This window comes from Cetorhinus maximus, chromosome 15, assembly GCF_964194155.1.
Source record: "Cetorhinus maximus chromosome 15, sCetMax3.hap1.1, whole genome shotgun sequence".
In the NCBI taxonomy this organism is placed as follows: Eukaryota; Metazoa; Chordata; class Chondrichthyes; order Lamniformes; family Cetorhinidae; genus Cetorhinus; species Cetorhinus maximus.
The window spans coordinates 100073074-100100072 of record NC_135893.1 but is presented as its reverse complement, the minus strand read 5'-3'; the positions used below and the strand labels follow the sequence as shown (position 1 = coordinate 100100072).

The window sequence follows — 26999 nt, the reverse complement described above, 5'->3', positions numbered from 1 at the left end:
CTTGAACAGGTGGCAGTGAGCCATCTTCTTGAACCGCTGCAATCCATCCATCGTAACAGGTTTGATATAACCGAATGGCTCGCTCGGCCATTTCTGAGGGCAGTTAAGAGTCAACCACATTACTGTGAGTCTGGAGCCACATAAAGGCCAGTCCGGGTATGGACTTTCCTAAAGTACATTGGTACACTAAACCTTTGGGCTTTTACAGCAATCCGGTTGTTTCATGGTCACCGTCACTGATATGAGCTTTTTATTCCAGATTTCTTTAATTAACTGAATTTCAATGCCCCAGGTGCCATGGTGAGATTTAAACTCACATCTCCAGGTTATTTGTCCAGGCTTCTGTGTCATTATTCCAGTAAAAGTACAGGCTATGGTACCATACCTGATATAGCTGAATTCCTTGGCTAACCAGTCTCCCAACATATGTCACTGTTCTAAGGGATAAGATCATTGGATCTGTGATTGTGGAGCCAGTAAATAAGCTAGTAAAAGAATTAAAAATGAAAACAGTTCTATTTGTTGGTAAATACATTGTTTTCTTTACAGCGCATTCAGGTTGTTGACATATCTTTTGCCTTTAGGGTGTGGGACTGCACTCGCAGGGAGTTTAGGTCATAAAAGCAGGGATAATGGTATAGTTCCACCTTCAATCTCCACTCCCTTTAAATGAGGCTTTTTCACTTGCAGTGATGCATGGTGGAGTTTTCCGTATCAAGTTCTTTTTATTCTTAAGTTGGAATTTAAATTAAATTTGATGGTAAAGATAGCAGATACTGCTGTTATCATGGACAGACATCAAACCGCATTAAGGAAAGTGTCAGTCATTTAAAGAGGCAAATGTGTAGGAAGAAAACAACGTTCAGCCACTATGAACTTTCCAAAACCTCGAACCCTGAAATTTGAATGGCACAAAAGTGATTCACAGGAAATTCAATCAAAAATGCTTTAATCCTTAATTTATAAGTTGCATTGTTTTGGTTGCATTTTGTTGAATTGACCTCACTGACTATAATTTAGCCAATATTTTATTGAAATTATTTGCCTACTAAATTAACTACCGATCTAAAACAGGATAAATGAAACTATAATGCAGTTTCTTTTCTGACAATGATTTTCTGTAACAATGTGAGTAGGCGCAAGAGTAAGGAAAGAAATATAAAGCACTTCATCAACAGCAACAACAACTTGTATTTATTACACCTTTAATGTAGTAAAACATCCCAAGGCACTTCACAGGAGTGTTACCAAACACTCGCCTTTATCAATCGAGGCATAGATTACAAAAGTAAGGAGACCATGTTAGAGCTGTATAGAACATTGGTGAGGCCACAGCTGGAGTACTGTGTGCAGTTCTGGTCGCCACATTATAGGCAGGATGTGATTGCACTGGAGCGGGTGCAGAGGAGATTCACCAGGATGTTGCCTGGGATGAAACATTTAAGTTATGAAGAGAGGTTGGATAGACTTGGGTTCCTTTCGTTGGAGCAGAGAAGACTGAGGGGCGACCTGATCGAGGTGTACAAGATTGAGGGGCATGGACAGGGTGGATAGGGAGCAGCTGTTCCCCTTAGTTGAAGGGTCAGTCACGAGGGGACATAAGTTCAAGGTGAGGGGCAGGAGGTTTAGGGGGGATGTGAGGAAAAACTTTTTTACCCAGAGGGTGGTGACGGTCTGGAATGCACTGCCTGGGAGGGTGGTGGAGGCAGGTTGCCTCACATCCTTTAAAAAGTACCTGGATGAGCACTTGGCACATCATAACATTCAAGGCTATGGGCCAAGTGCTGGTAAATGGGATTAGGTAGGTAGGTCAGGTGTTTCTCATGTGTCGGTGCAAACTTGATGGGCCGAAGGGCCTCTTCTGCACTGTGAGATTCTGTGATTCTGTGAAAATTTGGCACCGAGTCATAAAAACGCAGATGACCAAGAGCTTAGTCAAAGAAGTAGGTTTCAAGGAGGTTCTTAAAGGAGGAAAGAAAGGAAGAGAGGCAGAGAAGTTTAGGGAGGAAATTCCAGAGTTTAGGGCCTCGGCAGCTGAAGGCATGGTTGCCAGTTGTGGCGTGATTAAAATCGGTGTGCTCAAGAGATCAGAGTTGGAGGAGTGCTGGAGGCCTGTAGGCCTGGAGAAGAATGCAGAGATAGTGAGGGGTGAGGCCATGGAAGGATTTTAAAATGAGGATGAGAATTTTAAGATCAAGGCATTGTTTATTTAGCCAGTGTAGGTCAGTTGACACAAGAGTGATGGGTGAACAGGATTGGCGCATGTTAAGACAACAGCAGCAGAGCTTTGGCTGATCTCATGTTTTCTTAGTGTGGAATGTGGGAAGACAGCAGGCGTTAAAATAGTCAAGTCCAGAGGTAACAAAGGCATGGATGAGGTTTTCAGAAGCCCTCATCAGGACATCCCAGAATATTTTGCAACCAATGGATTTCTTCTGAAATGTGCAGTAAGTAACCACAATTAATTGTGAGTTTGTGTTGAAGTGTGAAATGGCTGATAGCGATTCAGCTGACCATTGTACAACTCTCTTGATTTTCATTTGCATTGAATAGGCGGCCAAGCTGACGTTGCCCATTTTATATTATCACCCAATGTCAAAATGACTCCCACTGTTTTTATAGGGGAATGTGGCAGCCAGTGTGTGGACAGCAAGATTCCATGAACAGCAAATGAGATGGATTACTAATTAAGCTGTTTCTAGCATTGGTGGTTGAGGTAGGAATGTTGACCGAGACATAGGAAGAAGTCCCTGTTCTTTATCATTGTATCTGAGCAGGCAGGCAATTTCTAGTTGAGCCCATGAGTATTTCATTGTAATAGGTCCATTTTGGGTAGCATTCTACGGAAGGTTCAGTTTACAAAATAAGCAATGGATGAAGCCTGGGAGCAAATCTCCTTTTTTCCAGACAGTGGAATATGGCATGAAGAAAAATGTAAATATATAAAGTAACTCCCAAAGAAAAACAGCCTAGAGATACGATAATATTTTTTCAAAGAATTTGTTTCAATTTATTTTTATGAAGTTACTGTCCCACTCTTAGCAATTTATCATTCCTCTTTTTACCAGGGTTTTGCTAGCTGCTGGTTTAACTTGTTGAGGCTTTCTGTGTGAACAGATGGAGTAAATTGAACGCTAAATTTTTTAATGACATTTCTCTTTCAGATTGTTATATTTATCTGCTATGGAGCCATGCTAAATAAATGGGTTTTACAAACCTATCACCCGGACTACATGAAGAGTCCCCTGGTCTATCATCCTGGATATAGGGCTCACGTTTGGAGGTTCTTCACCTATATGTTTATGCATGCTGGGTAGGTTGGACAGATTTTGATTTGTGTCTTGATCGAACCATGCACAAACACCAAAACCCTGCTTAACATGGTAGCCAGAGGAATGGCATTCACACCTACAGTTAAAGAATTTTATTTAAAGAATGTTGGAACACTAGAAAATCGACTGCAATTCCATCGGAAACCGCAAATGGCCAGACGATAAGGGGTAGATCTTGACTTTGTGATAGTGTAACACAGATGAAAGTGACTTGGCAGCTCGCATCAAATCTCTCTCTCTCTCCCCCCTTTTTCACTGAGTCAATGAAAATAAGCCCGGTCACAGCTTCCCTGGTGAAGCAGAACTGCTGGACATTCTGCTTCTCACTTAATTGGAAAGACAATATTCTGGTCCTGAAAATGCATGTGGGCACCCTCCCATTCCCTGACTATTTCTCCCAGCAGCTATAGGACACTCCACTCTTACTGCCTTTTCTCCTATGGCCACAATGGCAGTTTGAACAGTCCGTGTTGCCAGAGAAAGTTAGTGCAAAAGCCCCATAGCAGAGGTAGCTCACGATATATTTTGTATTCCTCTACGTCAGCCAACATAGTCAGAAATAGGTGAAAAAACTCACCTGAAGGGCTAAAATGGTATAACTACAGCTGAGATTAAGTAATGCTGGTACAGCCTCCCTCCTGCCTAAGGTTCTGTGGCACTTAGGAAGTTAAATATGGGATAAAGGTCCCCAAGTAGGCATAGGATCCATGTTGACATATATTCCACCTTTTCAAGCTGGGCTACCATTTCAAGTGAGTAAAACCCACCCGGCTCAGTGTGGAGTTTGGGAGTATTTCCAATCCATGTCAGGAGAGATTACTACACAGAATTCAGAGACTCGTTTTACCAGCCATAGAATGTGCAACAGTGAAGTGAATTTCTTCCCCTTTACGTGTGAGAAATGGAGAGGGGGAGTGGAATGAATAAATAGTGTGGAGTTTACAGAGGACTAGTATATGGGTAAGGAAGAGACAATATATGCGAGATAAATAAACAGTGTTTACGTGGGGTGAAAAACCTCAGGAACTGTTCACGATGAGCCTGTATCACACGTACAGAAATATTTGCAGTCCAATAACATCCTGACTGTGTTACTGTAAGGTTCAGGTAATGATCGATTACTTTAACAGTTGGTAATTGAAAATCCTTCTTACTGGCAGTAGTTGGGCTGGAACAGCATCATGATGCATCAGCGTTATAGTTCCATTGGAAATATATCTTTGATCTCAGGGGAGAAATACTTCCAAACGTGCTCTGTATCTACTTTCAAACAATTACCTTGTACACGGAAACTGAACAGCCATAACACACTGAGTATTCAATTTGCTCTGCAGCTTTCACAATATGCCAGATATCCTGCTTGGAGATTATGTTTATTTCAAAGAGCTGACATTATAAATCTGAAGGGACACGGATGGCTGCAGAGGCCACATGATTGTTCACCCTTTAACTTGGGCGAGTTTTGTTGTGCAGATTCCTTGATCTGTACCCTCACCATATTGGCCTTGACACTGGAGTACTTGTTTGTAAAATTTATGCCGTATGTAAATAAGAATATCCTTCATACTTTTAGATTGCGATTGGCAAGGACAAATGTCACTGGCTGGTGTGGTGCTCTTTAAACATGCAAATGATGACATCTGGATCCAATCTACCATTTTTAATTATGGCCAGAGCAGGGGAGCAGTAGCAATTTCCTTGTTATGGTCAAACCTGTTGCGATTAGCAGCCAGGACCAAGCCAGGCCTTGCAAATTAAGATCAAAAACATATTCTTTAAGTTCCCTCATGGGCCAAGAGGAGCAGGGATGCTTACGTTGTACTGGGGGCTGGAGCTCCGTGTCTTTGGAGGCGTAGCTGAGTGAAGGCGGGGCGGGAGTCGTGGGGTGGGGGTAGAAGTGAGGGGGATTGGCAGCAAGGGCAGGTCGGTGTCTCTCAGCGGGCCCTCCCACCATCACCCCCCCACCCTTCCTGATGCTGGGTTCCTTGATCTGGCATTGAGGGCTTTTGAATGAAGGACCCCACTCCCACCACCACCCCCACCCTGTCCTGTACTTCCCCCCACCCTCCACCAGGAACCTGCAAGCAATCATGCCAGGGTTTGCATGTTGTGCTCCCTGCAATGGTGAGTCCCCTGCCCACCAGTGGGTTAATACCAGCAGCAGTGGGATGAGGCCCTTAAGTGGGCATTAATTGCCCAGCTGAGGGTCTGAATTGGCAGCGAGGTGGGAAGACCATCCACAAGGTGAAGACGGGAAGGTGACCGGGCGCCCATCTGCCACCCTCCTGCCTGATTAAATGCTACCCTGCCACCAAACTCACCATGGGGGAGGGCACAAGATTCTGCCCAATGATATCTGCCCAGTAATATCATTATATTACTGTAGAAGAAAACCTAACCTCTTGCCAACCGCAGCATGCCAATAAGAAGAAGCAGTACAGATATCTCAGTCTATAAAAAATTTGGACCGCTTGGCAGTTCTGGTGAATTTGGTTTGTCCACTTTTCTCCTGTCATATGCAGAATGCAGTGACTTATGCTGCGGTACGATCCTCCCTGCATCTATAGTCAAGTCACCATTCTTCACGTGGACTGGATAGTAGACTGATTATTCAACACATGCAAGCCCAAATCTGACTATAGCCATCATGGGACACTGATCAGGAGGAAGGATTCCCCTACCCCTACCCCTACCCCACCACTTCCTCCTTACCCAGGCACCTCCACCCTCATCACGATCCCAACTCAGGCCAGGTTTGATACCAATGCATTCCAAGTCTGCTGGCTGAGGAACTGTTGAAAAAGATTTATAATTAATGTGCCTACAAAAGTGTTGGGAGGTCTTTAGCAAACCACACTGAATATATAAATCAGCTCCACAGGAATAAGGGATTTGATCAGATCACAATCTGAGATTCAGCTTCTTTTCGTCTTTTGGTTCCCTCTCTCACGAGTTTCCATTCAAATAGTTCTCTTAACGCTTTCCCGTACCATTTTTTAAAAATCCAATTTTTTTAATCTACTTCCATTTTAAAAACTATAATGGACTCTGTTTCCACCATTGCTTCTGTGAGCACGTATCAAATCCTAACAGCCTGCTGCAAAATTTCTTCCAACCTTTCACTTCATTCTTTTCAGTGATGAGTTTTAATTATGACCCCCTTACACCCTGACTGACCAACCAATTAAAATAGTTTTTCCTTATTAAACCAATCAAAATGCCACGTAAATTCGAACACTTATATCAGATTCCCTCTCTGTTGATATGAAAAACATCTCAGTTTTTATAGTGTCTCCTTATAACTAAAGCCTGTTAGACCTAGGCCTGGATTTCCACTCCTGGGTCGGGTGTGCAGAGTCGGGAGAATTCCAGCTCCCTCGAACCTGACCTTTAAAAACGGTTGCCCGGACGTCGGATTTTCAGTCTGCAGGGGGCTGGATTAGAAGTCAGGATGGGCGACCCCGGAAGAACTGCGGAGGCTGCCTGGTGCTGAGGTGGGATGGACAGAAGGCCTGCTCTGGGGATCCAGCACTATGTCCAAAATTTAAAAATAAATAATAAAGCATGAAACATCCCTCCAGCCCTCACCCACACCCGTCACACACTCCCTGTACCCCATCCATGCCAACATGTGCAACCTCATGCCCTCACTCACCTCCATAACTCCTCATGCCTTCCATGCCAACTTATGCCCCTCCACCCGACCCCCCCCATGGTCCCTCATACCCTCCATGCCAACCTATGCCCCTAAACCCACCCCACTTGGCCCTTTATAGCCTCTATGTCAACTTAGTGTCAACTCAATCCATGCCATGCCTCCCATCCACTACCCTTTGCCCTTACACCTACCATGCCAACTCACCTAGTATTCACTGTGGGCGATCCATGCAGAGATGAGATAAAATAAAGTTCTGTAAAATAAAGTTCCAAGTGTCTATTGAAGACTTCACTATACTGAAAAAAAACACTCTCATTCATAAAAGCCCATTTACTACATTTACATTCCTTAAATAAAATAAAACTTTATAACAACAAACATTTCATTCAAGTGCACAATCGCTTAGAACAACAAGCATTGGAATTTATAGTCCCACCTCAAAGCGTCTATAAGCACTTATGCCTATCAATCAAACTGTGAAATGGCAGACACCCTACTATGAAAATGGATGGTTGTGAAATCAGTCATGCAGCACTACTCCAGTAAGGGAAGCCCTCGGGTTTATGTCAACAGACAGCGTGAAAGAGTAAGCAATCACATATTTTTAAAACCCCAGACATTTTTTTTTCCAAAGATTTAAAGGGCATGGCTTTTAAATGCCTTGACAGCTTGACAGATGCCTTTTCACAGATGCTTTTAACAGTTCCTCTTGATACTTTTGACAGGTCTCTTTGACAGGCACTTTTGACAGTTTTGACAGTTGATTTTGACAGGTCTTTTGAGAGTTCAAATGAGCTTGACAGTAACGTGTTTATGCACTTTTTATGCATATTTATACCTGCTTTAAACAATTCCAAAGAACACCTGACCTACCCCATTGTGCACCTTATCTCCACCGAAGGGCACCTTATCTTCCCCAAAGGTGTCCCGGGACCAGATCCAAAGGGGTACCTTACCTCTCCAATGGGATACCCTGACTAACCAAACAAATCCACAAAATTCAGACCTGTTCTCACCAGGTCTAATCTGCACACTTCATGTTTCACAATCCAAGGCTACCAAAATCCCACTTCAATGGAAGCAGCTGATGATTTAAATGACCAGCTGCCTCAGTAAAACGTGCATGCGCGAAACACATCCGGCCCCCATTCCCGCCATGCAAAAATGGGAATTGCCGTGTTCGGGGGCAGAACTTACGATTTCCGGTCTCTTTGGCCATTTTCGCCACGATTGAGAGACTGTCCATGTGGTGAAAATCTGGGCCCTGGTATCATTTAATAAATGTCTTCTCTATCATCCCCATAAATATTTTCTCTGCCCTCTCTATATCCTTAATGTCCTGCCTAAAGCTGGCCCCTATGCTGGGAATTTCCTGTGCCTTCCCCTCTCTAATACTGGACTACCTGTATGCTGAGATGAACCCAGCATTCAGGACCTCCATGACTTTGTCCTGACCTGCCATAAAAATGCAAGAACCTTCCTTCGCCATTGACCTGCCTAATCGACACACTTGCCTTTTTCCTGCTAAAATTCTTCGGGTCCTCTGCACAATTAGTCACGCTATCTATTTGAGCATCCTCTACAAATGTTGCTCTTGTACTGTCTGTACCCAAGCTCGTTTCATTTATGTATATTGACTGTGACCCCTACACCACTGTTAACATCCCATCAGTCAAATTGTTAATGACAGTTGTCAGTTGGCGGTCCTTGAGTCAATTTCCCAGCCATGTTGTCAAATTCCCTTTACTACTGTAGATTTTAATTTTAGCAATTAACTTATCAAAAGCCATTTGAAAATCTATATACATATTTCCTTTATCAATAACCTGCTTTTCATCAAAGAACTCCATTAAATTTGTCAGACATGACATGCCTTTAACAAATTTATGTTCCTCTCCTTAATTAATCCATGTGTTTCTAATTGAGTATTAATTTAATCCTATTAATCCTTTTGAAGTTTGCCTTTAACTGATGTTAAATTGGCTGGTTTATAATTATCCAATTTGTCTATATTTCTCTTTTTGAATTGAGGTGTTACATTGGAAAGTCTCCAGTCCTTGGCAAAAATTCCATGTGAAAGGACATAGGAAAGATTTCCTTCAGAATTTTACCATGCATACCATTGGGATCCAGGGCTGGATTTTGCCACCGAGGTGGGTAGCTCGAGTTGGGAAATTTCCCAACTCGCCAGACCTGCCTCAGTAAAAAGTACCCTGACATGCGTGATTATTACACCAGGGGGTTGCTGAAGTATAGAGTCAGGCCCACCGACCCCAGAAGCAGAGCATGGGGGTGAGTGAGCGCTGAGGCGGGCTGGTTGAAAGGTCCACCTCAATTCTCTGGGACTTTGTTCACGTTGTTTTGAAGCTATTAGCCCTTCTAGCTCCTGCTCCTCACACCCCTTCATCCCCCACCCACCCCCATGACCCCTCATACCCTTCATGTCATCTCCATAGCCACTCACCAAGTATCTACCATGGACCTGAGCCATGTGGATATGAAAAAAATTAAACTTCTAATGATATAATACAGCCCTCACTCCTACACACTTGATAGTGAAAAACTCCCATTCATAAAATTCATTCAAAGCTTTTAAATCTCCTCAAGTGGTTAATATCTTCTAAAAACAAACAAACTTTTATTCAGACCCCACATAAAAGACAATTGATCCGTTCATAGCTGCTTTAAGCTGTCAATCAAACTGAACTCAGAACCCTCTTCTGAGATAATTGTAGCTTTTGAAACTCAGCTAAGCATTCATAATGCCATAAAAATAGCCCCTGGGGAAATGTCAACAAAGAGCTCTATTGAAACTGCATGACATGATGCTACTTTTATTTCTAACCTACGCCTATCAATTAAGCATTCCAGCAGAGGGTTTTTTTTAACTCTCGCTGACACTGCACCTGTTTTTTAAAAACATAAAGAGCAGGGTTTAAAACTTCAGATCATGACAGTTTTACAGACCTTGTCTACCCTTCAAGAGAGCTTGTCTTTACTCCATCAACTCATGACTCCACACCATGAGTTAATGCCCTTGCAGCAACCAAAATTGGGTTTGTTTGAACTTAGTGCTAAGTTCAAATGGCCCTGCTTAGTTTGGGTTTCTCTCCTGTGTGAGTCACACCCTGACCCGCCTGCAAAAATTGGACCTTTCGGAAATGGGGGGTTGGGATTTCCGCTTCTGGATCCCGCCCGTTGTTTTTAAAGGTCCGCAGAATCTTCTCAACTCCGTGGAAACAGTCTCTTCTCCACTGCGATTTCCACCAATAATTTTGTTATAATTTCTTAAATTACAGCATCCTGTCCAATTGTCCTACCTTCCACCATTGCATACTTTCTGTAATAAGATATGCAGAGTAATTGTAGTATTTCTGCCATTCCTTCATATAATTTATTTTTACTCCTCTACTTAGACTGACTGGTCCTTCAACAATTTACTTTTTTGTGTGTTTGGGAAATCCTTTAGCACATCCTTTTATGTGCCCCAGTAACCTTCCTTCATAACCCCCTTCTCAGTTTTCCTATTTTTTCTTTAACTTTTCCTCTATATTTCTATACTCTGCTTACATCATACTGTAATATTAGCCCTACATTTCTTATATATCTCTTTTGTAAGAGTCCTTTTAATTTTAGTTTCTGATTGTTTTCCCATTATCTTTTAGCGATAAGACTAACTATTCCTTCAAAGGAAAAACAGAATTACCTGGAAAAACTCAGCAGGTCTGGCAGCATCGGCGGAGAAGAAAAGAGTTGACGTTTCAAGTCCTCATGACCCTTCAACAGAACTGAGTAATGTTAGGAGAGGGGTGAAATATAAGCTGGTTTAAGGTGGGGGGGTGTGTGGGGGGAGAGAAGTTGAGGTGGTGGGGGGTGGTTGTAGGGACAAGCAAGCAGTGATAGGAGCAGATAATCAAAAGATGTTACAGACAAAAGGATCAAAGAGGTGTTGAAGGTGGTGATATTATCTAAACGAATGTGCTAATTAAGAATGGATGGCAGGACACTCAAGGTACAGCTCTAGTAGGGGTGGGGTGGAAAGACTAACAGGGCATAAAAGGTATAGATTTAAAAATAATGGAAATAGGTGGGAAAAGAAAAATCTATATAAATTATTGGAAAAAACAAAAGGAAGGGGGAAGAAATGGAAAGGGGGTGGGGATAGAGGAGGGAGTTCAAGATCTAAAGTTGTTGAATTCAATATTCAGTCCGGAAGGCTGTAAAGTGCCTAGTCAGAAGATGAGGTGCTGTTCCTCCAGTTTGCGTTGGGCTTCACTGGAACAATGCAGCAAGCCAAGGACAGACATGTGGGCAAGAGAGCAGGGTGGAGTGTTAAAGTGGCAAGCAACAGGGAGGTTTGGGTCTTTCTTGCGGACAGACCGCAGGTGTTCTGCAAAGCGGTCGCCCAGTTTACGTTTGGTCTCTCCAACGTAGAGGAGACCGCATTGGGAGCAACGAATGCAGTAGACTAAGTTAGGGGAAATGCAAGTGAAATGCTGCTTCACTTGAAAGGAGTGTTTGGGCCCTTGGACGGTGAGGAGAGAGGAAGTGAAGGGGCAGGTGTTGCATCTTTTGTGTATGCAAGGGGAGGTGCCATAGTTGGGGGTTGAGGAGTAGGGGGTGATGGAGGAGTGGACCAGGGTGTCCCGGAGGGAACGATCCCTACGGAATGCCGCCGGGGGGGTGAAGGGAAGATGTGTTTGGTGGTGGCATCATGCTGGAGTTGGCGGAAATGGCGGAGGATGATCCTTTCAATGCGGAGGCTGGTGGGGTGATAAGTGAGGACAAGGGGGACCCTATCATGTTTCTGGGAGGGAGGAGAAGGCGTGATGGCGGATGCGCGGGAGATGGGCCGGACATGGTTGAGGGCCCTGTCTACGACCGTGGGTGGAAAACCGTATCTCTGGGACATAAAACGTTTCTTGGACTGCTGTTCCCGTCGCATTCTGAGAGCCACACTCAGTGCCATGCGCTGCCATATGAACACACTCGACCTCTCCCTCCAGCAGCACCACCGCACCCTTTCTCAAAGCTCCGCGTGCCCCCAGTTTCATTTTATTCTTCGTCTCATCCGACGCCTCAACAAGAAGCTTTTTCTCTTTCTCTCAAGTGCTAAGGAACGCAAGCTCCAACAACTCATCGACACCAACATCCATCTAGGACCCTCCACCCCTGCCTGTCTCTCCGTCCCCACCCCATCTTCCAATCCCAGCCCTGGCCGTGTACTCACTATACCCCCTGACCTTCCCCTCTCTGACGCTGAACGTTCAGTGCTCAGCAAAGGACTTAGTTTCATACCCTTACGCCCTCATCTCAATGAATTTCAGGCTCGACATGATGCTGAACTCTTCTTCCGCCGTCTTCATCTCCGTGCTCACTTCTTTGGGCAGGAGTCCTCCCGCGCATCCGTCCTCACACCTTCTCCTCCCTCCCAGAAACATTATAGGGTCCCCCTCATCCTCACTTATCACCCCACCAGCCTCCGCATTCAAAGGATCATCCTGCGCCATTTCCACCAACTGCCACCACCAAACACATCTTCCCTTCACCCCCCCGGCGGCATTCCGTAGGGATCGTTCCCTCCGGGACACCCTGGTCCACTCCTCCATCACCCCCTACTCCTCAACCCCCACCTACAGCAACTCCCCATGCCCACGCAAAAGATGCAACACCTGCCCCTTCACTTCCTCTCTCCTCACCGTCCAAGGGCCCAAACACTCCTTTCAAGTGAAGCAGCATTTCACTTGCATTTCCCCTAACTTAGTCTACTGCATTCGTTGCTCCCATTGCGGTCTCCTCTACGTTGGAGAGACCAAACGTAAACTGGGCGACCGCTTTGCAGAACACCTGCGGTCTGTCCGCAAGAAAGACCCAAACCTCCCTGTCGCTTGCCATTTTAACACTCCACCCTGCTCTCTTGCCCACATGTCTGTCCTTGACTTGCTGCATTGTTCCAGTGAAGCCCAACGCAAACTGGAGGAACAGCACCTCATCTTCCGACTAGGCACTTTACAGCCTTCCGGACTGAATATTGAATTCAACAACTTTAGATCTTGAACTCCCTCTTCCTTCCCCACCCTCTTTCTGTTCTTTCCCCTTCCTTTTGTTTTTTCCAATAATTTATATAGATTTTTCTTTTCCCACCTATTTCCATTATTTTTAAATCTATACCTTTTATGCCCTGTTAGTCTTTCCACCCCACCCCCACTAGTGCTGTACCTTGAGTGTCCTGCCATCCATTCTTAATTAGCACATTCGTTTAGATAATATCACCACCTTCAACACCTCTTTGATCCTTTTGTCTGTGACATCTTTTGATTATCTGCTCCTATCACTGCTTGCTTGTCCCTACAACCACACCCCCCCACCGCCCCCCACCACTTCTCTCCCCCCACCAAATTCTCCCCCCCACCTTAAACCAGCTTATATTTCACCCCTCTCCTAACTTGACTCAGTTCTGTTGAAGGGTCATGAGGACTCGAAACGTCAACTCTTTTCTTCTTCGCCGATGCTGCCAGACCTGCTGAGTTTTTCCAGGTAATTCTGTTTTTGTTTTGGATTTCCAGCATCCGCAGTTTTTTGTTTTTATTCTTTCAAAGGTATGGCTAAACATGTTGGGCATGCTTTTATTGAACAAATAACAGTGGCTGGATGATGCACGCCATTATTAAATGCACACATCAGCTACTAACTTGTAGTGAGGAAGGGATATCCTATGAATTGTAAATCACAGCAAGTTGTTGGGCAATTTGTATTGCTCTGCTGCTCCCTTCACAAAAATGGCATATTGTGCTTAACCTCCCATGCCTTTCAAGAAGTTTGCACATTAGTTTCCCATTAAATTGGCTACAGAAGGTTGTCTAGTAATTAAAGTATTAGTATATTTTAATGATGAAATAATTGCTAAGGAGAACCAGTGAACCTCTCTTGCCCACAGAATAAACCATAATCAGTTTCATTCCTTCATATAACTGTTATCTTTCCTATCTGTCTCATTATTCTTTTTCTTTTAATCCAACCTTTCTTTCCTCATTTATTTTCCTTATGTTTCCTACATTAAAACAGTAACTCCATTTCAAAACAAATTACTTAATTGGCTGCAAAAGTGCTCTCAGACACGAAAGGCACAATATAAATGCAAAAGTACGACATAAATGCAAGGGCAGAATTTTACATCCCGCAGGCGCCTGACCCCAACGGGTGTAAAATCGTGCGAGATGATGTCCGGCGAGCGTCCCGACATCATCGCTCACTCGCGTGATATTTTGCTCGGTGGGCACAGGCCAAAATCGGAAGAGCGCCTGCCGACAATTAAGCAAGCAATTAAGCTCATTAACATCCCAGTTGTAAGCGATTTTTCGTGGCCCGTCCAACCTTATGGTTGACGGACAGGCCAGTTGGCCAGGTGGGCTTTACATTTTTGATGAAACCTCATCCAAGGCTGGGATGAAACCTCCGTTAGGATTTAAAACAAAAAGAAATACCTGAGTCAGTTTTTTTTTATGAAATATGTTTTCAGGTGCTTGGTACTGCATGGACATTTTGTGCAGCATTTTTGTGCTTTCTTTTTATTATCTGGAGGTCTGCAGCTCCCTGAGGCATCTGTCTGCCTTCAGGGAGCTCAGTGGAAGTGCTCACCAGCACCCAGGGTGATGTTGGCGCCCACCCTCTTCCTGCCCCCACCGACAGTGCTGAGCCTTTCTCAGGCACGTTGCATGCTGGCTGGCCGTTAACTGGTCGCGATCAGGCCCAATCACGATTGGGGGACGGTTTCCCATCCACTCCTGGGCCCGCCAACCGCGCGCACCCGACAAGCGCAAAATTCAGGCCCAAGTCTTTTCTTCACTTTCCTTCACCCAGGCCGACTGGTCCTTTAACAATTTATTTCGCTTGACATTGAATATATTCTAATTAACCGTCCTTTTCAGTCCTTCCTCTATTTATCCTAATAGTCTAAATCCTTATAAGTCATCGGTTACGAGATACACTGTTGGTCCTATTATTCACCAATGTCCAAGATACCCTGTTGCCCTCGCCATGTCATTATCAGGTTGCACTTCCAACAACTTTGTGCGCAAAACTGTTTGAAAACGAAGCATGCGTGGACAAGTCTAACTAATGGGACGTGCTGAGAGATGCCCCACCCCAGCAAACTCTGGCCATTGACCATTTGGAACTCCATTGCCTTTGAGCAACTTGATTGTTCTATGCACTTAATGTGTGCTTCAAGCCACCAATTAAACTGATCTGTTGAAAACATGTCTAATTCTTCCAAATACTGCTTGCAATATTTTGAAGGAAGTTTGTTGCTTTATATCATTTTGATTGTTTTGTGAGAACCACAAGATCTATTTTCTGCCTCTACCTCTTATGATTTTCACCACAGATTGGGCCACGCATGGTCCCTGCTGTGGTTTAAGGGTTTCCCAGACCCGCTGAGACGCCATTCCAGACCCTTCTAAATGTTTACTTCGAACTCTGGTATTTTCTGTTGCTGGTGAGTGGCACTGCAACTACCAGGGCCTCTGCCTGTGCTGTCCCAGCTTCCACATTCATGAATACAGTGGTTTAAGAGCAACAAAGCTGTTTCCTCCCCAAAGCAAATGGCTGTGGGTACAACCTACTGGTTGCCGGGGAAGGAGACAATGACTGATGTCAGGATTGATCGATCAGAATCAATGCTACACTGGTGAAATTGACCAGTTAGCAGTTTGGGAGAGTGGCATAGGGCTGGTGTAGAACAGATGCCAGCACTGGTCCCACAGGTTAGGCTAAGGCATGACATGAGCTCGGGCTCTGTTACGGGGATCAAATTATTGGCCAATGTGGGGCCAATATCTGATTCACAGTTCCCCAATGCAGAGGCCACAAGAAAGGAGTGCTGTGGGACATGCCCAAAAATTGTTTGTATTTCAAAAAGATATGTTGATTTCCATTCATTATAAAAATTTTGAATGTCAGTGGGATCGTGATTTAATAAAATGGCAGTAGCTATGGAACCATGGGCCTTTAATAAAAATTAAACATAATTGTCAGTTGAGCTCATTGAATGGCTAACATTTACGTTTGTAAATCCTCTAAAAATAAGTTTGACTTTAACACACACTCTTGTGATTACCACAGGTTGGAGCAATTGGGGTTCAATGCTTTCTTGCAGCTGATGATTGGAGTGCCACTTGAGATGGTCCATGGGATTATGCGCATTGGACTGCTGTACCTGGCAGGTGTTCTAGCAGGTGAGCCAACCCTTTGGTAAATCTACACAGTACAGTTTCATTCAGGTAAAACCCATATACACAAGTATAAATACACACAACAGTATTGCTCAGGGAAGACTAACATTTTTTATTTGTTCTTGAGACATGGGTGATGTTGGCGAACTCACATTTATTGTCCAACCCTGTGCTAACCTAAGATGTTGGTGATGTCTCTTCTCTTTGAATCACCACAGTCCTTTACAGTGATGGTTCTCCCACAAAAGTGTTAGGTAGAGAATTCCAGGATCTTAACCCGATGATAATGAAAGAACAGCAGTATGTAGCTAAATCACAATGGCAATAACTTGGAGGGAAACTTGCAGCTGTTGGTATTCCCATGACATTGCTGCTCTTGTCCATCTCAGGTTCTGAAGTTGGGAGTTGCTCTCAGAGTAAGCATGGAGAATTACTGCAGTGCATCTTGTAGCTAAGTGCATCTGTGGAAATAGGGGAGGTGTTGGATAATGGTTTTGGGATGGACCACTGATCAAGTGCAGTGTTTTGGTCAGTAAGGTCTTGAGCTTCTTTAGTGGTGTTGAGGCTGCAGCCATGCAAGTGAGTGGTGAGTATTTCATCATAATCCTGAACTGGAAATTTGTATATATTACACTATAACTCAGGTAAGGCCGTATTATAATTACAGACTGTAGATAATCAAATTCCTCTTTTGTTGACAGGGTCAGATTGTGTGCTGGGAACACTTCCAAACAAGAGAATTTCATAAGAGGCATAATTAAGGGAGGTGGTATTGTGTGGTAATATCACTGAGTTAGTAATTCTGAGGCCCAGGCTAATGCTCTGGGGACATGGGTTCAAATCCAACCATGGCAGCTGGTGGAATTTAAATTCAATTAATAAATCTGGAATATAAAGCTAGTCTCAGGCATGGTGACCATTGATTGTTGTAAAAAAAAACCCATCTGGAAAATCTACCATCCTTACCTAGCCTGCCTATATGTGACTCCTGACCCAGAGCAATGTGGTTGACTCTTAACAGCCCTCTGAAATGACTGCAAGCAAGCCACTTATTTCGAGGGCAATTAGAGATGGGCCACAAACGCTGGCCTTAATTGCCAGTGATGCCCACATCCCATGAAAGAATAGAATAAAAAAATAATAATCTTAAAATTAGAGATATGCCAGTTAGGAGTCAAATCAGGAAGCGATTTTTTTCTTCCAAATGGTAGTGGAAATCAAAATTCTTTCCACCAAAAGGCTGTGGTTGCTGGGTCAGTTGGAATTTCAAAACGGAGATAGATTTGTGTTTGACACCAAGGAATATGGAGAAAAGAAAAAGAAAATGACAAAAAAAGAAAATGGAGTTAAGGTATAGATCAACCTGGCTCGGAACGCTGATGGGCCGGGCCTACTCCTGTTCTTTTATTGTAAAATACAGACAAAGCAGGTGTTTCAGGCGGAATGGGTAATTAAAAGGTAACCTGCCAACTGGATATACACTAAGACTGTCCTGTTAGTCCTGTTCCAGATAGACCAGAGTCCTTGGTAAGCTGTTGATTTTTCTACATTTGCAATTCAAACATAGGGAGAAAAGAAAGACTTGTATTTGTGTAGCACTTATCACAATTTCAAGATGTCCCGAACAATTTCATGGCCGATAAAGTACTTTTAAAGGGGAGTCACTATTGCAGGAAACATGGCGGCCAATTTATATAGTCCCACAAACACTAATGAGATTAAAGACCACATCATCCACTTAAGGCGTTGGTTGAGGGATAGGTATTGGTCAGGACACCAGAAAGAACTCCCCTGCTCTTCTTCCAGTGGTGCTGTGGAAACTTTTACATCGACCTGAGAAGGCAAAAGGGCTCACTTTAACATCTTATCCGAAAGGCAGCAACCCTGTAATGCTTAAACTACATTAAAATGCATATAAGCTACCCTATGCCAAGTGATGATGAGGACAAGATAATCAGCGAATGTCACACAATTATTTTCTTATGTTATAATTAAATATACTCTCCTGGAATGTCCATTGGATTCTCCAGTGGAGGGACGATGGCATAGTGGTATTGTCGCTGGATGAGTAATTCAGAGACCCATTGCTCTGGGGACCGGAGTTTGAATCCCGCCACAGCAGATGGTGGAATTTGAATTCAATAAAAATCTGGAATTAAAAGTCTAATGATATCCATGAAACCACTGTTGATTGTTGTAAAAACCCATCTAGTTCCCCTTTAGGGAAGGAAACTTACCATCCGTACCTGGTCTGGCCTACACCCTATGTAAATCATGGGTTTGCATAGGAAGCAACATTAAAGCTGAAGTTAGGTTCCGTTGAACATTTCCCACCCAGAAAAGAACAATGTACAGGTTCAAATACTGCACCATACGTGTGCAGCGCTATGCATTCCTAGTTGAAATATCTTGCAAAAAGAAATCATTAAATATAAAAGAAATCCTGTAAAAATTCAAATTAGATAACACTCACTAGTCTCTCTCTCTCTTCTTAGGCAGTCCCTTGCATTCGGGGAGGACTTGCTTTCGCTCTGACTCGATGGGTTGGGGAGATGTTTTACCTCTTCAGGGATGCTTTGAGGACATCCCTAAAGCGTTTCAGTGGAGGTGACTTTGAATGATTTAGAGCCTCGATGCTAGACATGTTGGCTCAGGGGGAAAACCTGGCTGTTGCACCATAGGGCGTAGTCCAAGCACTCTAGCACTATCGGTTGCTTGTTCTTCAGCCTCAAGATATTTTAAAACATCCGATTTCACTGCTAGGCTGATGGCTTTTCTTGCTTTCCTGGTAGCAGCAGGCACTTGGATCGGAAGATGTAGAATCCAAATGGGTGGAAGTAAGGAATAACAAGGGAAAGAAGACATTGGTGGGAGTAGTCTATAGGCCCCCTGACAGTAGCTATACTATAGGACAGAGAATAAATCAGGAGGTAATGAGGGCATGTAAAAAAGGCAGTACATTAATGATGGGTGACTTTAATCTTCATGTAGATTGGGAAAATCAAATTGGCAGAGGTAGCCAGGAGCAAGAGTTCAAAAAGTGTATTTGGGACAGTTTCTTAGAACAGTATGTTGTGAATCCAACCAGGGATCAGGCTATTTTGGATCTGGTAATGTGTAATGAGGCAGGTTTAATAAATGATCTCAGAGTAAATATCCCCTAGGAAACAGTGATCATAATATGGTAGAATTTAGCATTCAATTTGAAAGTGAGAAACTTGGGTTGGAAACAACTGTGCTAAACTTAAATAAGGGTAATTACAATGGAATGAGGGCAGAATTGGCTGCAGTGGACTGGGAAAGGAGTTTAGCAGAAAAGATGTTTGATGAACAATGGCAGGCATTTAAGAAAATAGTTAATGACTCTGAGCAAAGATATCTCCCAGTGAGGAAGAAGGATTCAAGGATAAACCAACCATGGTTAACCAAGGAAGTTAAGGATAGTATCAAATTGAAAGAAAAAAAGACATACAATGTGGCAAAGATTAGTGGTAAACCAGAGGATTGGGAAAGTTTTAAAAACCAACGAAAGATGACCAAAAAAATAATAAAGAAGGAGAAAATAAACTCTGAGGGTAAACTAGCAAGTAATATAAAAACAGAGAGTAAGAGTTCTTTAAATATATTTAAAAAAAAGAGGCCAAAGTGAGCATAGGGCCCGTAGAGAATGAGGCTGGGGAAATAATAATGGGGAACCAGGAAATGGCAGAGGAGTTGAATAAATACTTTGCTTCAGTCTTCATGGTAGAAGATACTAATAATAGCATTCCAAAAATACTAAATAATCAAGGGGCAAAAGGGGGGGAGGAAATAAATACAATAACTATCACCAGAGAAAAAGTATTAGGAAAACTAATGGGGCTAAAGTCCGATAAGTCCCCTGGACCTGATTGGTTGCATCCTAGGATATTAAAGGAAGTAGCTACAGAGATAGTGGATGCACTGGTAGTAATTTTCCAAGAACCCTTAGCTTCTGGAAAATTCCCAGAGGATTGGAGAACGGCCAATGTAACACCCTTATTCAAAAAAGGAGGGAGACAAAAAACAGGTAACTTATAGGCCAGTTGGCTTAACACTGTCATTGGGAAAATGTTGGAGACTATTATAAACGATGTAATAGCAGAGCAGTTAGAAATACATAATATAATCAAGCAGAGTCAGCATGGCTTCATGAAGGGGAACTCATGCCTAACAAATATATTAGAATTCTTTGAGGAGGTAACAAGCAGGATAGATAAAGGGGAACCAGTAGATATAATATAATTTGGATTTCCAAAAGGTGTTCGATGAGGTACTGCATGTAAGGCTACTTAATAAGATAAGAGCCCATGGTGTTGGGGATAGTATAGTAGCATGGATAGAGGATTGGCTAACTAATAGAAGACAGAGAGTTGGGATAAGGGGAACATTTTTGGTATGGAAACCTGTAACTAGTGGAGTGCCACAGGGATCAGTGCTGGGGCCTCAATTATTTACAATATATATTAATGACTTAGATGAGGGAAGCGAATGTACTATCGCCAAGTTTGCGGATGACACAAAAATAGGTGGGAAGGCAATGACATAAGGAGTCTATAGAGGGATATAGACAGGTTAATTGAGTGGGCAAAAACTTGGCAGATGGAATATAATGTGGGAAAATGTGAGGTCATGCACTTTGGCAGGAAGAATAGAGGAGCTGAATATTATTTAAATGCAGAAAGACTGCAGAAGGCTGCAGCACCGAGAGATTTGGGAGTCCTTGTGCATGAAACCCAAAAAGCTAACATACAAGCGCAACAGGTAATAGGGAAGGCAAATGGAATGTTGGCCTTTATTTGAAAGGGAATGCAGTATAAAAATAGGGAAGTCTTGCTAAAACTACACAAGGCACTAGTTAGACCACAGCTAGAATACTGTGAACAATTTTGATCCCTTATCTAAGGAAAGATATACTGGCATTGGAGGCAGTCCAGAGAAGGTTCACTAGGTTGATCCTGGGTATGGAGGGATTTTCTTATGAGGAGAGGTTGAGTAGGTTGGGCCTGTACTCATTGGAATTTAGAAGAATGAGAGGCGACCTTATGGAAGCAAATGATTCTTAGGGGGCATGACAGGGTAGATGCTGAGAGGTTGTTTCCCCTTGTGGGAGAATCTAGGACCATAGGGCATAATCTCATAGTAAGGGGGCACCCATTTAAAACAGAGATGAGGGAGAATTTCTTCTCTCAGAAGGTAGTCAATCTGTGGAATTCTTCACCGCAGAGGGCTATAAAGGCTGGGTCATTAAGTATATACAAGGCTGAGATAGACGTTTTTAATCAGTAAGGGAATCAAGGGTTATGGGGAAATGGCAGGAAAGTGGAGTTGTGGGTTATCAGGTCAGCCATGATCTCATTGAATGGCGGAGCAGACTCGATGGGCCGAATGGCCTCCTTCTGCTCCTACATCTTATGGTTTTATGGTCACACTACTACAACTTACTGGGCGTTTCTTGCTCATGTTTGAAAGTGGCTAACACTCTCGCCTACCGCAAAACACCAAAATTTAAATCAAATTTAAATCCTCCAACTTTTTGTTTGGAAAAAAAAAACAACTTTAAAAGTGATTAAAGTCTCACTCACAGCAAAACTCCAAGACTTAATAAACTCTGGCTTTGAATGCCTATGTTTTTTAAAAAAAATTGATTCTGCCTCAAATACCACACTACTAACAATGACACTGATCCGCTAGGATCTGATGTCGCGTGAAGAGAGCTGACGTGCACTGTGCGATAATGTGAGAAAAACCTATACACCAGAAATTGGGATTTATAACGGGGAATTGGGACCTAAAACAAACACCACTTGGTAGCGAATCAACATAAATCGACGCAAGTTAAAACAAGGACTTACTGACGGAATAAATAACAATTGTTCCCAGCTGAAGGTGCTAATGAAGAGTTATACAACTCAAATCTTAGCCAACAAAACTAACTGGAAAATAAAAGATGCAATGATTCGTTTTTTTGAAGATTTTAAAAATAGGTTAATTAGATACATTACACCCAGTTAACTCAAGTCTGTGTCAGCCCTTGCTCAGCTTGTAGCAAACCTCTGAATCACGAGGCTCTGGGTTCAATCCCACTCCAGAGCTTGAGCACAAAAATCAAGGCTGACACTCTAAGCGCAGCGCTGAGGGAGCTCTGCACTGTTGGAGGAGCCATCTTTCAGATGTTAAACTGAGGCCCCATCTGCCTGCTCAGGTGGATGTATTACAAACGATCCCGTGGCTCTACTTTGAAGACGAGCAGGGGAGTTTTCCCTGGTGTCCTGGCCAATACTTACCCCTCAATCAACATCACAAAAAACAGATTGTCTGATCATTATCACATTGCTGTTTGTGGGAGTTTGCTGAATGCAAATTAGTTGCTGCATTTCCTACATTACGACTGTGATTACACTTCAAAAAAGTGCTTCATTAGCTGTAAAACGCTTTGAGACGTCCAGTGGTCGTGAAAAGTGCTATATAAATACAAATCTTTCTTTTTACGGGACAGAAATGGGCTATTCAGGCCAACTGGTCTAAGCTCCAAATAAGCCTCCGTCTTTGTCTAACCTTATTGGCATACAGTGTACCAGCTGTGGTTTCATATGAGATTATAGGACATCAGTGGAATCCCAATGAGCATTTTTGTAAGCCTCCCAATTTCATGCCTCATGCAGCCCTTATTTAGGCGTAAATGCATATAGGTGCTTCTTGAAAAGTCCTGATACATAAAATGGATAAAATTGACAAGTAGGAAAGTCACCACCATCTCTGCATTGTATGTAGAGTATCTATATTGTGATCACTTCCATAAGACCATAAGACATAGGAGCAGAAATTAGGCCATTCGGCCCATCGAGTCTGCTCCGCCATTCAATCATGGCTGATAAGTTTCTCAACACCATTCTCCCGCCTTCGCCCCATAACCTTTGATCCCCTTACCAATCAAGAACCTATCTATCTCCGTCTTAAATACACTCAATGACCTGGCCTCCACAGCCTTCTGTGGCAATGAATTCCATAGATTCACCACTCTCTGGCTAAAGAAGTTTCTCCTTATCTCTGTTCTAAAAGGTCTTCCTTTTACTCTGAGGCTGTGTCCTCGGGTCCTAGTCTCTCCTACTAATGGAAACATCTTCCCCACATCCACTCTATCCAGGCCTTTCAGTATTCTGTAAGTTTCAATCAGATTCCCCCCTCATCCTTCCAAACTCCATCGAGTATAGACCCGGAGTCCTCAAACGTTCCTCATATGTTAAGCCTTTCATTCCTGGGATCGTTCTCGTAAACCTCCTCTGGACCCTCTCCAGGGCCAGAACATCCTTCCTGAGGTATGAGGCCCAAAATTGCTCACAGTATTCTAAATGTGGTCTGACCAGAGCCTTATAAAGCCTCAGCAGCACATCCCTGCTTTTATATTCTAGTCCTCTCAAAATAAATGCCAACATTGCATTTGCCTTCCTAACTACCGACTCAACCTGCAAGTTAACCTTAAGAGAATCCTGGACTAGGACTCCCAAGTCCCTTTGCACTCCAGATTTCTGAATTCTCTCCCATTTAGAAAATAGTCTATGCCTCTATTCTTCCTACCAAAGTGCATGACCTCACATTTCCCCACGTTGTATTCCATCTTCCACTTCTTTGCCCATTCTCCTAACCTGTCCAAATCCTTCTGCAGCCTCCCCGCCTCCTCAATACTACCTGTCCCTCCACCTATCTTTGTATCATCTGCAAACTTAGCCAGAATGCCCTCAGTTCCTTCATCTAGATCATTAATGTATAAAGTGAAAAGTTGTGGTCCCAACAATGACCCCTGCGGAACTCCACTAGTCACCGGCCGCCATCCTGAGAAGGACCCCCTTATCCCCACTCTCTGCCTCCTGCCAGACAGCCAATCTTCTATCCATGCTAGTACCTTGCCTCTAACACCATGGGCTCTTATCTTACTGAGCAGCCTCCTGTGCGGCACCTTGTCAAAGGCCTTCTGGAAGTCCAGGTAGATAACATCCATTAGCTCTCCTTTGTCTAACCTACTCACTACCTCCTCAAAGAATTCTAACAGATTTGTCAGGCATGACCTCCCCTTGATGAAACCATGCTGACTTTGCCCTATTTTACCATGCACTTCCAAGTATTCTGAAATCTCAACCTTAATAATGGACTCTAAAATCTTACCAACGACTGAGGTCAGGCTAATCGGCCTGTAATTTCCCGTCTTTTGCCTTACTCCCTTCTTAAACAGGGGGGTTACATTAGCGATTTTCCAGTCCTCTGGGACCCTCCCTGACTCCAGTGATTCCTGAAAGATCACCACTAACGCCTCCACTATCTCTTCAGCTACCTCCTTCCGAACATCTGGTCCCGGTGATTTATCCACCTTCAGACCTTTCAGTTTTCCTAGCCTTGGTAATGACCACCATACTCACCTCTGCCCCCCCCCCGACTCTCTTGAACTTTGGGGATGTTACTCGTGTCTTCCACCGTGAAGACTGACGCAAAGTACCTATTCAGTTCCTCCGCCATTTCTTTGTTCCCCACTACTACTTCTCCAGCATCATTTTCCAGTGGCCCAATGTCCACTTTTGCCTCTCTCTTACCCTTTATATATCTAAAAAAAAACTCTTGCAATCTTCTTTTATATTACTGGCTAGTTTACCCTCATATTTAATCTTCTCCCTCCTTATTTCTTTTTTAGTTGTCCTCTGTTGGTCTTTGTAGGCTTCCCAATCCCTTGGTTTCCCACTGCTCTTCGCCGCATTGTATGCTTTCTCTTTAGCTTTTATGCTGTCCCTGACTTCCCTTGTCAGCCATGGTTGCCTCGTCCTCCCTTTAGTATGCTTCTTCTTCCTAGGGATGAATTTTTGCTGTGTCTCCCAAATTACTCCCAGAAACTCCTGCCATTGCTGTTCCACTGTCTTTCCTGCTAGGCTCATCTCCCAGTCAATTCTGGCCAGCTCCTCCCTCATGCCTCTGTAGTTGTCTTTATTCAACTGTAATACCGTTACATCTGATCCCAGCTTTTTCCTTTCAAATTGCAGGGTGAATTCTATCATATTATGGTCACTTCCTCCTAAGGGTTCCTTCACCTTAAGCTCCCTTATTAAATCTGCCTCATTACACATCACTAAATCACGTCACATCACTTCCAGCTAAACAGTGATAATTAGACATCAAACCAACTCCTTCTGAGAAAGGGAAAACACTGACATTTATTCCTGACAACCAAAGGCAATTGAGTGAAAACTGCAAGATATGTGTCTAACTTAGCAAATACTGTCAAATTATCCTGTACCAATGATATTTCAGGGATCTTAAATCAACAGTACTGGTGCTAGAAACCTAAAAACTCCTATTCTGATATTAGCGGACAAATGCTCGACATGTTTGTATGTGATTCCTTTGTCCAGTGTTTAATGCAGGTGTTAAAATGTAGGACAGGATGTCTTACAAATGCATTAAACATTTGTATGCAATGAAGGGCAGCAATAATCCTACACTTCCAGTGAGGATTCACACTCAAAGGAACCACAGATCAAGGAGAATCTAGAACACACTTGTAGCGTTGATTCTTTGAGGCTGCAGCTCCTTGAAGCACAGTTTAGTGGAATTACATTTTTACCACAACTTATTTGTGTACCCTTGCCTCTCTCTTTCATAGCCAGATAGTCACCCAGCTCCTTTATGAAAGCATGTTATTACAATATTAAAAATCACGGTGCTGCTCCTTCCGAATCAGGCTAATCTGTTCCAACTTTTGGAAGATGCCCTTAACCAGTGGAGAGGTAACAGTAATGGGTTCATTCAACCAGAGAGTGTTTGGTTTCCATGGCACCTCTCCTTAACTTTTATTAAAAATGAATTCGAACACTCAAACCCTCCCTTATGCCAGAGTGGTTTAGCTAATGTCTCCCCAATCTAGGGCACAAGAGGCAATATAAAAAAGGAGCTCTTAACACGGAAGTAAGTGCCTCTGAGTGCCATTTTCCGCGATTATACTGTATTTGAAATATACAAACAGCAATGCCAGTGCTGCTTTTGGCGATCCTTTCATTTTGTATTTCACTTTTAAGGGTACTGGCTTTTCCTGTTGGATTTTTGTAAACTTGCTTTGGAATCCTGGGCAAAAATAAAAGGAAAACACTGCGGATGCTGGGAACCTGAAATAAAAGCAAAGTGCTGGAAAAATTCAGCAGGTCTGGCAGCATCTGTGGAGAGAGAAACAGAGTCCGTATGACTCTTCTTCAGAGTTGAAGACAGGTAGAAATGTGATGGATTTGATACTGTTTTGGGGGGGTGGTGGTGGTGGTTGGGTGAAGCAGATGGAGCAAAATAGAAGGTCAGGGATAGGTGGGAAGTCAGGAGAGATTTGACAAAGATGCCATGGACACAAGACAAAGGGAGCGTTAGTGGTAGTGTTAAGGACGAAAGAAGGTGCTAATAGTGGCATAAAGGTAAGAAAGCAGAATGTGTTAATAGCAGAACAAGGGTCCAAGGCTCTGTGGAAGTAAAACATAAGAACAAGGCCAGCATCCTCCAGTCGGCAAGCGGGGGCGGGGCCCACTCGCCGACATGTAAAATGATGCAGGGTGATGTCGAGCGTCTGTCCCGACGTCACCCCGCATCATTTAGATTGTCAGTTCGGCAGGCACGCATCCAAGTCGGATACGCACCCGCCGACCTGTCAACGGCCTATTAAAAAAACCAATTGAACTCATTAATGGACCTGCCCATCCAACCTTAAGGTTGGTGGGCAGGCCGGGAGCCCTGGCG

The 26999-nt window shown here is 43.4% G+C and overlaps 1 protein-coding gene across 5 annotated transcripts in view; it reads left to right on the top strand.

Annotated features, from left to right (window-relative positions):
• rhbdl1 (rhomboid, veinlet-like 1 (Drosophila)) overlaps positions 1-26999 on the top strand; it is a 231802-nt gene that overhangs the window by 142073 nt on the left and 62730 nt on the right. For all 5 annotated transcript variants that reach the window (XM_078559081.1, XM_078559082.1, XM_078559084.1 and 2 more), the window contains 2 exons: positions 3165-3313; positions 16114-16226. In XM_078559081.1, the coding sequence (XP_078415207.1) occupies positions 3165-3313; positions 16114-16226 (262 nt within the window). The remainder of the gene's footprint in view (positions 1-3164; positions 3314-16113; positions 16227-26999) is intronic.